This window comes from Alnus glutinosa, chromosome 1, assembly GCF_958979055.1.
Source record: "Alnus glutinosa chromosome 1, dhAlnGlut1.1, whole genome shotgun sequence".
NCBI classification, from domain to species: Eukaryota; Viridiplantae; Streptophyta; class Magnoliopsida; order Fagales; family Betulaceae; genus Alnus; species Alnus glutinosa.
Genome location: NC_084886.1, coordinates 17,794,616 through 17,810,652, shown reverse-complemented (window position 1 = coordinate 17,810,652; position 16,037 = coordinate 17,794,616). Strand labels below are relative to the sequence as shown.

The 16,037-nt window shown below is 34.0% G+C and overlaps 1 protein-coding gene across 1 annotated transcript; it reads right to left on the bottom strand.

The window, feature by feature from the left end:
- Window positions 1-9,616: 9,616 nt before the first annotated feature.
- On the bottom strand, window positions 9,617-11,020 carry LOC133875667 (stearoyl-[acyl-carrier-protein] 9-desaturase, chloroplastic-like). The gene is made up of 2 exons (XM_062313871.1): window positions 10,551-11,020; window positions 9,617-10,365 (listed from the first exon to the last, which is right to left on the bottom strand). Exons 1-2 carry the CDS (start codon window positions 10,986-10,988, stop codon window positions 9,817-9,819), a joined length of 987 nt encoding a protein of 328 aa, XP_062169855.1. The 5' UTR covers window positions 10,989-11,020; the 3' UTR covers window positions 9,617-9,816.
- Window positions 11,021-16,037: the final 5,017 nt, after the last annotated feature.

The window sequence follows — 16,037 nt, the reverse complement described above, 5'->3', positions numbered from 1 at the left end:
ACTATTCCGAAGACAAGACTAATTACAAAGCAGTAGCACTCACATAACCTTATGCAGTGGTTGTACCTTGAACTTTGACGTGTAACCCAACACGAACGCCTCCCAACCAAATCACTTACTTGAAGGGATCTTCAATGGAATCCTTTACCTTAGGGCCAACCCCTAAGATGGACTTCAATTCAGCTCAGCAACAGTACACAACAGCAACGGCTTGAGAGAGATTAACTCAGCACAATAATTCTAAAATAAAATTCTCTAAGCTCTACGAAATTCAATACTAAATTCTTACAATTCTCAAGTCTAGGGGCCTCTATTTATAGGCTACAGGTTCAAATGAGCGTCTGACTTGAAATATCTAGGCACCATCCGGACTGAAGACATAAGTCGTCCGGACGGACAACTATGCGATCGGCTTTCAAATTTTGTAGAAATTCTTTCCTGAATTAAGCCACGTCTGGACGATGTTACCCTGTTGTCCGGACGGTCTTACTTTAGCTGTACGCAATTTTCATATCAAGGCTTGGCATGTCCGGACCATCACATCTGTCGTCCGGACAGTGAATCTGATGCTTGCAATTTTCATATATGAAGCTCGCGCGTCTAGAGGATGAAGACCGTCGTCCAGACGTCTAAATTTTGAATGCGCGTCTTGCCTTATGGATGAGCGCGTCTGGACGGTTGCAGCTATCTTCCCATATCTGTGTTTTGGAAAGAAATCCCATAGCTGATTGAACACTGAGTGGCGTCCGGACGTGCTGCTAAAACGTTCGAATGGATGCAAGCTGAAACAGTTCGAAGCTTCTCGACATAGAGGAAGGTCCGGACGGCTGCAAGGGATCTGATTTCACTGACTTGTAGACAGTGTAGAATCTTCTAGAAGAACTCTAAACAGTTGAATCCCTATTTAAAAGCATCATTACTTATGTTACTGACTGATGAGTGTCCAAGCGTTTCACTAGGCTGTTCAGACGATAAACTAGGCATTTGACTTTTGCTGAGTTGTAGACTTCGCAGAGTCTTCTTGGAGTCCGAAAATTCCTTCTTGATGCTTGTGGCACTGATCTTGTCATAATAAGGCCATTTCCATATCAGAGAAATAAACTCTGAATATTTGAAGACTCTGAATTGATACGGCATCCCTGTGAAATCAGCAATAGTACATGATAGTGATTTTGTCCAACAGAATGCAGCCAACACAAAAACTAACAGCTTTCATGTGCCATATATACATATTTCTACATGGTATTAGAGCCACTATTTCCTGGTGTCTCTTTTAAGCCTCTGTTCTTCGACATGCAGTGTTTTTTATTTTTGATCATTTCTTCGGTGTTTTCTTCATTGTGATATCAGTACACCAAACACTTCGTTGAGGTTTTTGCACGTGACATAAATTTGAAATTCATAGGGAGTGTTTCAGATGAGGGTGACTAGGCCCTATCAAGATAAGGTTTGACTTTTGACTTATCAAACTTCTTATTTTTCTTGACAAGCAATTTAGGTGCTATAACCTAATTTGTGATCTTTTTGTCTTATTCGATAAGTCTTCACACACTACACGCATGACATGAGTTGAGTAAATTTTTCAGATTCATATTTTTGCAGAAAATTTTTGCTCGTAATTACTCAACTCTCATTTCTTCGGTGTTTTCTTCATTGTGATATCAGTACACCAAACACTTCGTTGAGGTTTTTGCACGTGACATAAATTTGAAATTCATAGGGAGTGTTTCAGATGAGGGTGACTAGGCCCTATCAAGATAAGGTTTGACTTTTGACTTATCAAACTTCTTATTTTTCTTGACAAGCAATTTAGGTGCTATAACCTAATTTGTGATCTTTTTGTCTTATTCGATAAGTCTTCACACACTACACGCATGACATGAGTTGAGTAAATTTTTCAGATTCATATTTTTGCAGAAAATTTTTGCTCGTAATTACTCAACTCTCATTTATATTTTTGGATATTTTTGAGTTGCTATTTGACTATTTTCTCAATTTTTACATACATGCGTATTTTGGAGCTCTCATTGAAAAATTTATTCTATTTTTACCTTAAAAAAAAATAAAAAATTGTGTGCGGTGTGCCTGGACGGCTGTTTAGTATGTCAGTTTTTGTTTAAACTGCCCCTTCTTATATATTCAATTTCGCAAATAATGTGTTCTACTATTCATGGTGTTGCATTTCATGCAAGGGTCATTGTTTTGGTTTGTTTTTATTGTTGGCTTCTGTGTTTGATTGTTCTTTTAAAACCCTTTGTCATTTTGTGACAAAAAGGGGGGAGAATGTTTGAATTACTTTGATAGGGGGAGTAATTACATTGGTGCGTTTTTTATGTTAATCTGAATTATACTACTTCATAAGCGTTGAATGTTACACATTCAAGCCCCTTAACTTATATATATATATTAATTCCTTAGCATTGTTATTTGTTTGATTTTGTGTTGTTTTAATATTTTCAGGTTTTAAATAAAGATATAATTAATTCCATTGATTTTGGGCTTAAAGGACACTTTGAAAAGACCTAGAAGATATTGATAAGCTTAACCAATCATAATAGAAGACCTATATGATGTGGTTAAGTTTAATTAAATCAAGAGAATGATTAAATCGGAATTTCTCCAATAAGAGTCAAAATCGGATTAGATTCAAATATGGATTCTGCATATGTCTCAGTGTTTGGATCATAACTTTTGCTTCAGAGATCAGATTGCAATGAAATTGGTGGCGTTGGAAAGCTAATAAAAAAAATCAACAAATATGTTAGAAATAGCTTTTTCCAAATTCGGATGTTTACTATGCCAAATCTCCCCATAATAAAATACCGCAATTCTGGACGAATTTGGAATCCTTTTCCTACTTGGACAAGAAGACTCAAGAGACGATTTTTCTGGAATTCCAAGAGCTTCTAGGCCTCTCCTAGTCTCTATAAATAGATCCCTAAGCTTCAAGCGAAGGGGTGCTTGGGCTTGGGCTTGTGCTTAGATTTAGACTGAAAATTCTTCTTGAAAGCCTGACAAGTTGAAGAGGAGAAGAACATGGCATGAGGTCATCCCAGCACCATGATGAGCAGCTGAATTCCTAATAGGGTGTTGATGTAGCCCTTTCCAAGTAACAATGGTTTAATTGTATTTTAATTTGGGATTTTCTATATGCATGATGGTTGTATAACTATGAGAATTGATTTTAATGTTTATATTCAATCATTATGAATTTCTTATCTTGTCTTAGAAAGTGTTTTATATTGATTGAACTCAATCCTTCATATTTTCTGTGATTATGTGAATGATTGTTATACAATGGTTTTAATTGATATATGATCAAGAGGATTAGATAGGCCATGCCTAGGAAAGACGGATTGTACTACACCCTAGTTTAGTGTAATTTAGGTAGACAGTTCGTACCAACCGATAATGGGTTATACTATTCTATTGATTGTGTGTATTCTATTAAAGACGTAGCTAATCCATGCTTAGGGAAGACTGGACGTACCGCATCTTAGTGGTTAGGTGGACGGTCCGTGCCAACCGAAGATGGATTATACTTATTCTTTAAAGGTAATTTCTTGACTACTCGAGTGAGACGAGCCATTTATCATGCATAGTATGTATTTTCCTTGTTAATTTATGATTGACCATTGTTATGCGGTGAGTGGTGAAATCAATCCCCTATTCTTTCTCTCATCCCTACTCTATTTATTTTTATGTCTTTTACTTTCATGTATTTATATTTAGAAAACAGAATCAAACATCTTTTAAATTAAGTTATATTTAATCTCGAAAAGCTTGATAATAATACCTACGCAGTCCTTGAGGTTCGACACCCTCAACATAGCCCTATCCTACAAGGATTCGTACTATTGCGAGTGGTAATTTTATTATTGATATATTTTGGTAAACAAAAGACGACATCACTACTTCAAATCTCTATGCGTTTAATGATTTATTCATGTTTCAGATAACAGGTTAATTAGACTTAGAATTTCATATAAGTTTATGTTGGGCTTAAAACCTTGTTTTTTTTACTTTAGCTTTTTGTTGTAATTGGGTTTTGTCACCGAACTGCCAAATGAGAAGTTTGTTGGGTTTTTAATATTGGCAAATTCGGTGACAAAATTTATTTGTTTTATTTAAGAAAGGAAAGAATCGAAGTGTAAAGAATATTGCAGAATGTTAATCAAGAAATGAAAGAATTGAACAAGGAGAGTATTGCAGAATATTAATCAAAAAATGAAAGAGCAGTGATTTGGAAACTATTCTGTAGCATTAATTGTTCCTAAAAAATTGGATTTCCTGCACAGTGTCTGGACAGCCAGAAGCCGTGTCTGGATGCAAGGTACAGAATGTTTTTCTTCAGCAAGATGTCCGGACATCCTCAAGCCATGTTCGGACACAATTGGCAGTAAGTCTATATTCTCAGCATGTTCAGACATCCCAACTGATGCAAGTCACAGTAAAGTCCTATTCTCCCACATGTACGGACAACTAGCAAACACAAGACAGCGGACACAAAAGCTTTTCATGCAGATGTCTAGATACTAGGGCAACATGTCCGTGCACACTTTAGAGAAAATTCACTTATTGATACATGTCCGGACACGCGATGACATGTCCGTACACCGCCGCCTAGAAATTAGTTCCAGACTTGTTTTAGGATTTCTGAAGCCTATTTAAATGGACTTCTATATAGACAGCGTTTTTTTAATAATTCAAGTAAAGAATTCTAGTGTGCTAAGAGAAGCTTTATTATGCGTAAACATTAAATGTATCTCTCTTAGATTGTTTCATGTATTTGTTGTTCAACCGTTTAACTATTGAAGTCTAACTGGAGAAGAGCTCCAGTTAAGCAATCAATAGAAGAATTCTCTAGACAGGTCTGGAAAAGAGGCAGATAAGTAGGCGCTTATTACGTACAATTCAAGAGAGTGACTAATGCAAAGGGTTGTGAGTACGAGCTTATTGTAATTAGCTATTTCATTTTATAATTGATTTCTTGGGTTTGGCTGCCCTGGAGTGATTTTTCTCTTTGGTACAAAGAGTTTTCACTTCGTAACCAAATATCTGTGTTATTTACTTTTACTGCTTTACATATTTGGTTAACTGTTTGGTTGAGGGTGCTTAGAAGTCTATAATTATTTTTCACAAATAAAAATTTATGAGTTTGTGAACAGTATTATGAACTAATTATATGTAGAGTGACACTGTTTATAGTCACAAATGCATTAAAAATGCATTTTTGCATTTTTTTTCATAATCGGATGGAGAGGGTTTTTGAAAAAATGATTAGCTATTTTAACTAAAAATGTAAAATGGGTAAGCTATTGGGGATACTCAACATAAAGGTAAAGCTCAATTGGTTTCTATCAGGGGCGGAGCCAGCTTTTACAATTTGGAGGAGCCAAATTGAAAAAAAAAAAAAAAAAAAAAATGAAGAAAAAAAAAAGAGACAAAATTAGGGGTCAAATTTTAATTTTAATTTTAATTTTTAGATTTTTTTTTTTTTTTTTTTTGGGAAAACTTGGGGCTTGGGAGGCCGCCACACCCCAAAAGCCTCAAGTGGCTCTGCCTCTGGTTCCTGTTGACCCTGTCTTGCAATATTAATCTTTGGATAAAATGTTCTTTCAATTTAGTCTATTAAATTGACATTTGTTCTTAGAACATGAGATTCTCACAACAGATGCCAGTTTAATAGAAAATTCCTCCGACCCATTTTAATGGAAAACTTTATCCATACTATTTTGTGAAAATGCATTTCCACTTAAAAAAAAAAGAAACATAGGTTATTGAAAGCAAGAATACTACTAAGGTTGGGTGTAACGACCCACCCCCAATGACACAATATTGTTCGTTTTTGGCTCCTCCAAACCCGACTTTCTAGGAGGTCACCCATCATGGTACTACTCTCACAGAAACATGCTTAACTGCGAAGTTCTGATAGGTTCATAGCCATCACGACTTTAAAATGCGTTCTGTCAAGAAGAATGCATTTATACATATAAGCACATCTCCATTTTCAGGTGATGTGGGACGTCACAATCACCCCCTCTTGGGGCCTAGCGTCCCTGCTGGAGACCCTTATAGGATCACCCCATTATTAGCGTCTCAGCAAGTGCCCGGTAGCGACCCTTATGGGCTTGTGCACGCTTCCCCTATCTCAGGCTGGGTAATGGCTCTGATACCATTTGTAACGACCCACCCCCAATGATACAATATTGCCCATTTTTTGCTCTCCTGAACCAGACTTCACATGAGATCATCCATCCTGGTACTACTCTCACATAAGCATGTTTAATTGTGAAGTTTTGATAGGTTCATGGCCATCACGGCTTTAAAACGCGTTGTGTCAAGAAGTGCACGTTTATACATATAAACACATTTCCATTCACAGACGATGTGGAACGTCACATTAGGTTACTTAAGTCGAGTTTGTTTACCATCAATATTGTAAATAGTTTTATTTTTTAAAAAAAAAAAATTAAGCTCTTACTTTTATCAAAAGATTCTAAAAGATTTTGATCCATTAAAAAGTCTAACAAAATTTGGGTATATTTATTAGAATCATCACTTCTAGAACATTTTTACATATATGAGTATGAATTTGCCTTAAGGTTATTAATATGGACGGAGCATGAAACGCAAAGAATTCTCAGCCCTATCTCTTTTTTCCCAACTGTATTGTTGTTGCATGTCCTATCAGACACCAGTCCCTCACAAATATATTGCATCCGGTATCATGTCTTCACGTCCAGTTGAAATAAAAGCAACTTTATGATTGCAGCTAGCCGCCGCAAGGACCTTTTTTTTAAAAATAAAAATTAATTAATTTTTTGTTTTATTGAAAGTATTTAGAGCTTTCTTTCTGGTATGTGCGGGTCTTATGTAATTTTTGCTAGTCCAATCCCAATCCTATCAAGAATAGGATTATTGATCAAATTGGACTTAATTATGAGTTCTATTCCAATTCTATCAGAGATAGGATTGCTGATCGGATTATAGCTCTTACTTCAGTTCAACTTGGAGTAGAGTCTTAATTCGGGCTTACTGTGATAACTGATACCTGATTTATTTTTCGAGACATGCTTGTCTCGAAACTTGACTGACCGAATTGACTCTCGGTCCTGAGTTATCTATATTCCCAGGACCCAATCTTAATTGGTTTACCTCCTGTCACGTATTTTCGGGAATAGCCGCTTAATGTCTATCTCTCAGGATAGGACTTCTTCGGAGCTCTGCTGTCTCCTCTTTGGGCCGGTACTGTCCCGAAGAATTGTGATTCTTTTGATGGGCCGGTCTGAGTGGAATTATTCACAACACCCTGGATGTTTCATCATCTAACTTTCAAATTTTAAAAAGTTGCAATGTTAAGTTGCCATATTTTAAAAGTTTGCAATCTCATTTCAATTGTTAAGATTTAAGGCTAAATGTTTAAGGTTTCAATTATAATAATAAAAAAATTAATCAAAGCTCTCTAATTAAGGTTTGAGGTACTAAGACTTCGAAAAAAAACAGAAAAAAAAAAAGAAAAAGATAGATACATGCGCCCCAAAAGCAGGAAAATAAGCACCTCATCATTTGCCGGCATACAACCATATGGAATGAAATGGTTGGGAATCAAAGTCTTAAAGAGGGGGACCAGAAGAGAAATGCTATGCATCTAAACACTTGTTTTCAGAATTTGGTTCCAAACTGATGTGTCACAATCCTATGAGATTGTGGCACACTTCCCAAAATGATAGATCTCATGAGATTGTAACACATCAGTTTGGAACTAAATTCTAAAAACAAGTATTTGGATGCCTAGCATTCCTCGGACCAGAATTCCTCCATTTCAAATGAAATTGACAGAATTGTCTCATTCAATTAAAAGATGGCCAGCATGCATACTTAACACGTAGTTATGAAACTTAACTGCCTGGTTGTATGCAGACATTTGTATTTATTGTACGTACGTAGCTTATAAATGTTTTTTTTTTTTAATTATTATATATATATATATATGTTGAATGCCCTTAATTATGATAAGTGGCCATTAAAGTCAACTGTAAACAAATTTAAAACTGATTTTATCTTTGCGTTCTTCTAGAGAGAGAGGCTCCCGATTTTTCTAGAGAGAGAGGCGTCTTTGGCTGTTGCGGTGGGAGAGGCACGCCTCCCTCCTCCCTTGGTTTTTTTGGGTGTTGGTTAGTCTCCCACCCTTTAGGGGTGTAGTAGTTTTGTCTCCTCGGTGTTGATCCGGAGGAGTTTACTTTGTTTTTCTAGTTTTAGTTTGTGGTGGCAAGAGAGTTCTCTGTGGAGGATGTCGGAGGGGTGTGGTTGATCTCGGCGTGTTGACGGCGGAGTTCAGTGGCCTTGCGTTCACATGGTTGGATTTTGGTGGCTAGATCTACGTTTCTCCGTCGTCTTCTGGTGGACACGCGCCTTCTAGCCTTTTTTGCCGTCAGTCTCCGGTGTTTTTGCCGCTATTCACGGCTGTGCGGGTTCACGGTGGTCGATGCATGGGCTTCACGCTCCAGTGCTTTCTTTCTGATTTGGGCCCGCGTGAGGGCTTCAAACCGCATGTTTTTTCGGCGTGTATGGTGGGGCTGTGGAGATCGGAGGTTTTTCGGTGTTTGGGGGTTGAAGGGATGTTCTGGCGCCGGCACGTGTGTTACACGAGCCGCCACAGACGGTGGCGCTCCCGGAAGACAGATTCCTCTTTGAGCTCTCCTGTGTTTGTTTTAGTTGTGGTTTTTCTGACAGTTTGCATTGTGTGTGTACTAATTCAGTCATTGGCTTTTACCCAGTTTATGTGACCGATTCCTTGTTCAAGTAAAGGTGTATGTCAACGCAGAAGCACCATTCTGTTTGGTTAGATTATTTTAGTTGCAACTATCTGTATTTATTTGAGTCTTTTGACTCAAATTGATTGTTCACCAAGGGTGGATGTATACTGCAATGGTTGCTTGTTGTATGTAAGCTGTAATGCTTGCTGTAATCTTTGGTTATATCAATGAAAGTTCCTACTTTCCTTCAAAAAAAAAAAAAAAAAAAAAAAAAGTCAACTTTAAACATTTCCGTCAAAGCAATAGCCAATAAGAAGAATATAAGAAATTGAAATAGACCCATCGATCGGAAACTATTATTTTTCTAATCTCTCAAAATAAATAGATTGAACAACATGGCTTTGAAAGATTATTCTGATGCGGCCAATAACGTAAATCTTTTGGGAGAAAATAAAATCAGACACACACATGCATACATATGACTCTTGATCATTCATCATTTTTGTAATTAGGGTATCTATCTTTAAAAAGTCTGTTCCAAAATATCCCAGAGTTTTTCTTTTTTTTCTTTTTTTTTTTTTTTAAAAAAGAAAAAATTAGAAAAATTTTCAAAGATTCAAACACATATGGGTACTTTTATAAATTTCGTTAAATTATGACCAACACTTAAATTTTAGCAATTTTTTTTTCTAAAAGAAATTATGAATATTTTGAGAATTTTGACCGGATTTAAAAAAAAATTTTAACGGAGAATTTAAATTGAAAGAAATTGAAAGATAAATATCCTAAATTAACAATTTTTAAATATTGATACCCTAATTACAAAAGTGATAAAATATCATATATTATAAATGAAGTTTTTCCTAATTAAGTAGTTTCGAACTGGACTCCAATTAATTAAGTAAAAATGACTGTAATATGAGAAAATACAAAGAAGGGAATATTTGGTTTATTGCAAACTCCAATTAAGTGAAAGATTGATAACTTCTCTAACATATTGCAGAATAGATTTTTTTTTTTTTTTTCTTTTTGCTTCCAGCTCTATGGCTTCACCCCTCTACTCGAAATCCAGCTGATCGAAAGAAACGGTGGGTGCTTTCTTAGCCCTAGCAAGAGCTCTTTCCTCTAGCCCTCTCAGTCTCTGAGCTAATCCACATACATAATCCTGGGCTTCTCTCCCCTCACTCGAGAGTCCACTCAGTTTCTCCACGTTCCATTTCGCCACCAAATGTTCCAATATTTCTCCATAGTCCCTGGCAGTATACACGCCAATTCGAGAGGCAACATTTGCAAAGTTGTCGAAAAGATTTTCGTCACGGCCGTCGTACGTCAAGTGGGCAGGCATTAATATTTTCCTCCTCATCATGTCGGCGAAGGCCACGACAGTTCCATTTGGATCAAGCTCAAAAAGCTTCCCCGATATTTTGGTATAAGCAATTTCGTGGCGCTTCTCGTCGGCGGCAATTGTGCCGCATATTTGGGCAAGCTTTTCGTCCCCGTGCTTCATGGCAAGCTTGGCTGTGTTACCATGGGAGATGAATGTTGCTCTTTCTTGAAACGATGTGTAGATAGTTAAAAAGCTGGGACTTGTCCTGGTGCCGACATCCTAAGACAAGGATATATATGTTAAATGAGGCTTTGATCTATTTTTAACTCAAAACTTTGAGTTTATTTGTTTGTATTATATTAATTTCTCATGTTAATTATTCGTTATTATTGGACGTGAAATTCCATCACACATGCATCAAAACTCCGACATAAAAGCAGGGATTTGTTGCATATATATCTCACCATTCCCGACCCAATCAGATAATGTGTTGTCTTCTCGATTTGTTTCATATCCACTCGTCCGGAAAGGTAAAGATATTTGTTGAGAAGATCGCCATGCCTGTTTTCTTCTGCGCTCCATCCCCTTGCCCATGTTGCCCAAGGTGTGTTATCGCTACCCGTTTCATCGTGAAATATCTCGGTGCCATTGATAAGTGCTTGGTAGGTGGGAAGGGCTTCTTCCGTGATCATATCACCAACGAAGACAACAAAGTAGTCGTCGGGAATCTCCTTTGTTCGTTCCCTGAGTTCGTTGACTTGCTCGGCGAATCCATCTGAGGTAGGATTTGGCAAAAAGTCTTGTGGTTGCGAAGCTTTCTCAACAGGTTTTAGCAAAGTTAAGATGTCGCTTTTGACCCAGTCCTCCATGGATTTGAAGATTTCAACCTTTTCGGGTGCCATTGGACGGACTACATTAACATTTGCTTCTCTAGCACGGCATGAAGACATTGCTTTCCCTCTAGAGTTGAAGAAAAAAAAAATAGTGTTATTATTATTATTTTGGTATGAAACTATAATAGTCAACAAGTCAAATGCATGATGAGAGACTTTGAAGAATGGACTCACATAGAGCTGGAGTACATAGTGGAAGTCATAAAAAACTTGGGTGATCTCTGAGGTCTCGCCGGTCGGAGAGTAAGGGATTGAAAGGCGAAGTTATTGAGCTTTACAGCCATGCCTACTTGTTTTAACCTTTGCTTTATATCCAGAACGACTTTATACTGCAAAAGATAGAACTCGTGTTAGTGCTAAATTTTAAAGAATTTATTCATCTAAGACAAAAATATATTCCTACAAATTCATCTATTTCTAGAAGCAAATCAATTTCAAAAATAAAAAAATGCTATGATAAAATCAGGATTCACGGTAGAATACATATATATGCAATAGCACTCAAAACATTCTATAGGTCTTGTTCCACAATGTTTTTTGAGAAAGCTTTTTGCTTTTCACTTCCTACATGAACCTGCCATGTAATCATCTTCATCCCAAGCTATAAATAGAGAATCTAATCTTTGAAATTAAAACATATATATATTAATGCAAGAAAGTCTTAAATAAATCAAACCATAAGCTTTGCTTACAATCATATATATATATATACCTAATTAAACCTTGACAGTACCAGTCTTGCTTGTAGGAACTCGTTGATATACTTCCGAGACATGCCTCCCCCCGCCCCCCCCCCCCCCCCCTCCCCCCCATTAAGCCCTTTTATAGTCTGATCTTTACATGTCAACACGTACGTTTGCCTGGCCTGTTAATTAATGCAATTGGATGGTGGTTACATTAACCTATCTCAAAGCCTCAAATGCCACTTATTTTGAACAAAGTCTTCCACCAAAATGTAATTAAGTTTCATGCAATGATTTTAGTATATGAAAATCTATTGAGGAAAGCCAAATTAATAAATTGACAGGATCGAGGCGTGAAAATTAAACATAAATTATAAGTTACATTTGTATGTTTTAAATAAATAATTTAAAGTAATTATATTTTTTAAGATTTTTAGTTAATTAGTTCTATTCAACTCATTTTTATTTTTTATTTTTTTATTTTGTCCCAGTAAACTAAAATCTTGACTCCCCCATTTTATTAGTCATTTTATTAATATCAATAAATTTTTAATTTATTAATATCAATATCAATAAATTTTGTCCCAGGAGATAAAATGTCGAGAAGATCTGTGCGGAATAGTCTATACGTACAACTATTCTGGCACATGCAATTTCGTGGCACACCGTCATTTTATTAGTCATAACGTGAGTCATTAATGAAATTTGTTAAATGTTTTAACAATTTAACTTTAGGAGCTAAATTGTTATTTTGACCTATCTTAATGACATTTTGATTTTCTTTTATACCGCAACGAGCATTTTGTAATTTAGGCTAACTAAGAAAACTGATTTTTTTTATATATTCCTAATTTTTTTTAATAAATAAATAAAATTAGTCTTTTACTACCAATTATAAATACAAAGGGTAATTTTGATTTTTCATTGGTTAAAATAACGGTATTTTTAAAAAGATTTCATCAAATTTGATTTTCCGTCCAACATAATGACCAAGACGAGTAATTCTAGAAGTCATTTTTTGTCACTCTTGTATCCTTATAAGAATGATGTGACTTTTAAAATCATATTTTGATCAAAATTCAATAGTATGTGATCGATCACAAACTCAATAGTGATTTTAAAAGTTACATCAGTTTTGGAGGAACACAAAAGCGACAAAAGAGTAACTTCTAGCATTACTCCGGTCAAGACGAGTAATTCTAGAAGCTAGTCACATTTTTGTCACTCTTGTGTCATTCAAAGAATGATGTGGTTTTTAAAATCACCATTTAATCAAAATTTAAAAGTAATCAATCACAAGTTAATTCAATAATGATTTTAAAAGCCACATTATTTTTGGAGTGACAAAAGAGTGACTTCTAACATTACTTCGATCAAAACTAGTTAATGAATAGAGCTAAGTTGCAACAAAATGTCAAATGACATGATATTGGTGTTCTAATTTGAGTTAAAAATAAATAAATAAAAAAAAAAATTGAAAACTAACGTACACAAAGTGTGTAAGAAACATTATTCTGGGTATTTAATCCTATGTTTTTTTTTTTTCCGTGGGTGTTCTAACTCCTAAAGTGATATCCGTATTATTATTTTTTTGTTTATATTTTCAGCGTTTAATTTTTCTTTATGCTTTATCATATTCAGATATTATTGTTATTTTTACTTGAAAATTAATAATATATGGGATACGTAGAAAAGCTACAACTAGAAAATATATAAATAAACATTTTTACTTTAATATTCTTTTTATGAGGGATTGTTAGATCTCAATTAAATGATTTAATTTACTATTTCTTATCGATTTAAACTTTTGGGATAAGTACTGGTGATTTAATATGATATCAAAGCTTGAAGCTCACAGCCATACAAAAATTTAAGTAATGCTAGAAACTATATTTTATCTTCGAACTATCTGAATCTCACTTTATTGACATAACAATATCAATTATCCCTTGACTTATTTATTTTTTCTTTTTCAATAAGGGTTGATCCGAGAGTAATTTGATTATCACTCCCACGTCTAAAGGTATTCAGGTGGGTGGTTGAAAACCACCCCGCATTAGCTATATGTCCCACTTAGGGCTGTAAGCGAGCCTGCCGGGCTCGAGGTCCCTCTCGGTATCCGCCCGGTTTAACCCGATCTGAGCTCGAGTTCGGCACTGTTGAAACCCGCTCGATTAGTTAGTGATACATACCCGACTCGCCCGACATAACTCGACGGGGGCTCGCGAGCTCGACCCGTTAAGGACCCGACTCGCCCGACTCGCTCGGCTCGATTGCCCGGCTTGTTAGCTCAATATATATATATATATATAGAAAATAGGTTATAGAGAGATATAAGTAGGTATTTATATAGGTTATTTAATATTTATATTTATATTATCATATTTCATTACTTCTTATTTATTATAAATAATCTCATATCATATGATATTATTTTTTTTTAATTCATAAGTTATAAGTATAATATTATAACAATATAATGTTACACAAGCATATATACTTTATATATATATATAGTTAGTTAGTTAGTTAGTTAGTTAGTTTCTTGATGTATGTATGAATATATGCAAGTACAATGACAATGTGATTCATATATTATTAAATTAAATGATTAATATTGAAGTAACCAATGATTTAGCATTACGCCATATGATCATATGATTCATATAAGTATTACACGATCATATGATATAACATTTAATCATTTAATCATTATATTATATCATATGCATATATTAATATAATCACATATATGGTCTGAGATTTAACATTAGACTCTTAGAAATCGTTGGATCACATAATTCATAAGTACTATAAAATTATATGTGGATAATGTAATGTAAGTATAATGTACGTATACAAATTCATGCTAATACCATATTTAGTTTTTTAATGTATGTATGAATGTATGCAAGTGCAACAATGATATTGTGATTTACATAATATAAAAAAGGTGAATATAATACAACTTAATCGTTAATGATTATCATAAGTACTAATATATCGAATAAATATATGATAATAACTTAGTAAATATATACTAGATTAAATAACATAGAATGTAATTAATAAGAGAGTTAGTTAACATGTAATTATGTTGCTAGCTTGTTATTGTGTGACATTATATACAAACTATTATAGTTTAACATTAACATTAACATATATAATATTAATTAATATTACTAGACTATTAGTTACTGTATTATATATACACTAACTAGTTGTGTAGTTCATAAACTAATATATTATCAAGTTAATTAATGTATACTAAGTAAATATAGTTAACTACAGGTTACTCAATATTTATATGTATATTATTTATATTATTATATATGTGTGCGTTATACATTACTATTAACATACTAACATATTAACTAAATTAATATATATTAAGTTATTAACTATTAAGGCTTATTAATTTACTAAGTATAGGGTTTTTTTTTTTTTTTTTTGTATGGTAAGTTGTTACCAAGGCTCATTAAGTTAACTATAGCCTATAGGTTATTTTGATATATATATATAGTTTATAGTTATAACTTATTAGTTAATATATTACTAGTTATTAGTTAATACTTAATATTTTTGCATTAGTTAAAAATTGTGATATGTTAGATTTATATGTTACTAGTGAATATGTTACAGTTACTAATTTATATGTTACTATTTATTAGTTGATCTGTTTACTAATTAATATTTATAACATGTTAGACTTATATGTTACTAGTTACTAATTATAATATGTTAAATTTACATGTTACGAGTTATCATGTATACCATTTATATGTTAGTACTATACTACTAGTTATTTTTTTACTAGTCAATATGTGACACTTTATAAGATAATATGTTAGTAGTTAATTAATAGGGAAAAATTTTATTTAGCCCTTAAATTTTTATTTGATTTGGATTTAGTCCTTAAGTTTTCAATTTTAAAAATAAGATTCTTAGGTTTTTGCCAAAGTTTCAAATTGATCTCTTTATTACTTTACCGTCAAAGTTAACAGTTTTTCATTTGTCACATGTGTTTCATTTGATACGCTAGGATTCATGTCAGCACCCAATACAATGTCAATATCCATGTGACCATCAAAATTAACGGTTTTCCATCTAATGTTACAAATGTAGAAGATTAGGATGACGAAGAAGATGATTTTTGTTTATAGAGTTGGGTCTTTTTCTTTTCTTTTCTTTTTTTAATGAATGACTTGTCACTTAATGACATGGCATTTGGATTAAGTTTTGATATGAATGCTATTTTGTCAATTGAAATACATATAAAATATGCCAAACTATTAATTTTGAGGGAAAAAAGTAACAGAGGGACCTATTTAAAATGTGTGCAAAATCTAAGGATCATTTTATTGAAATTAGAAAC

What these genes read in the sequence shown, in the direction of transcription:
- LOC133875667 (XM_062313871.1), bottom strand. Translation starts at nt 10,988, where the DNA reads ATGGCACCCGAAAAGGTTGAAATCTTCAAATCCATGGAGGACTGGGTC. An exon ending in ATCTGATTGGGTCGGGAATG is followed by an intron (nt 10,366 to 10,550) that starts GTGAGATATATA and finishes TCCTTGTCTTAG; the next exon opens with GATGTCGGCACCAGGACAAG.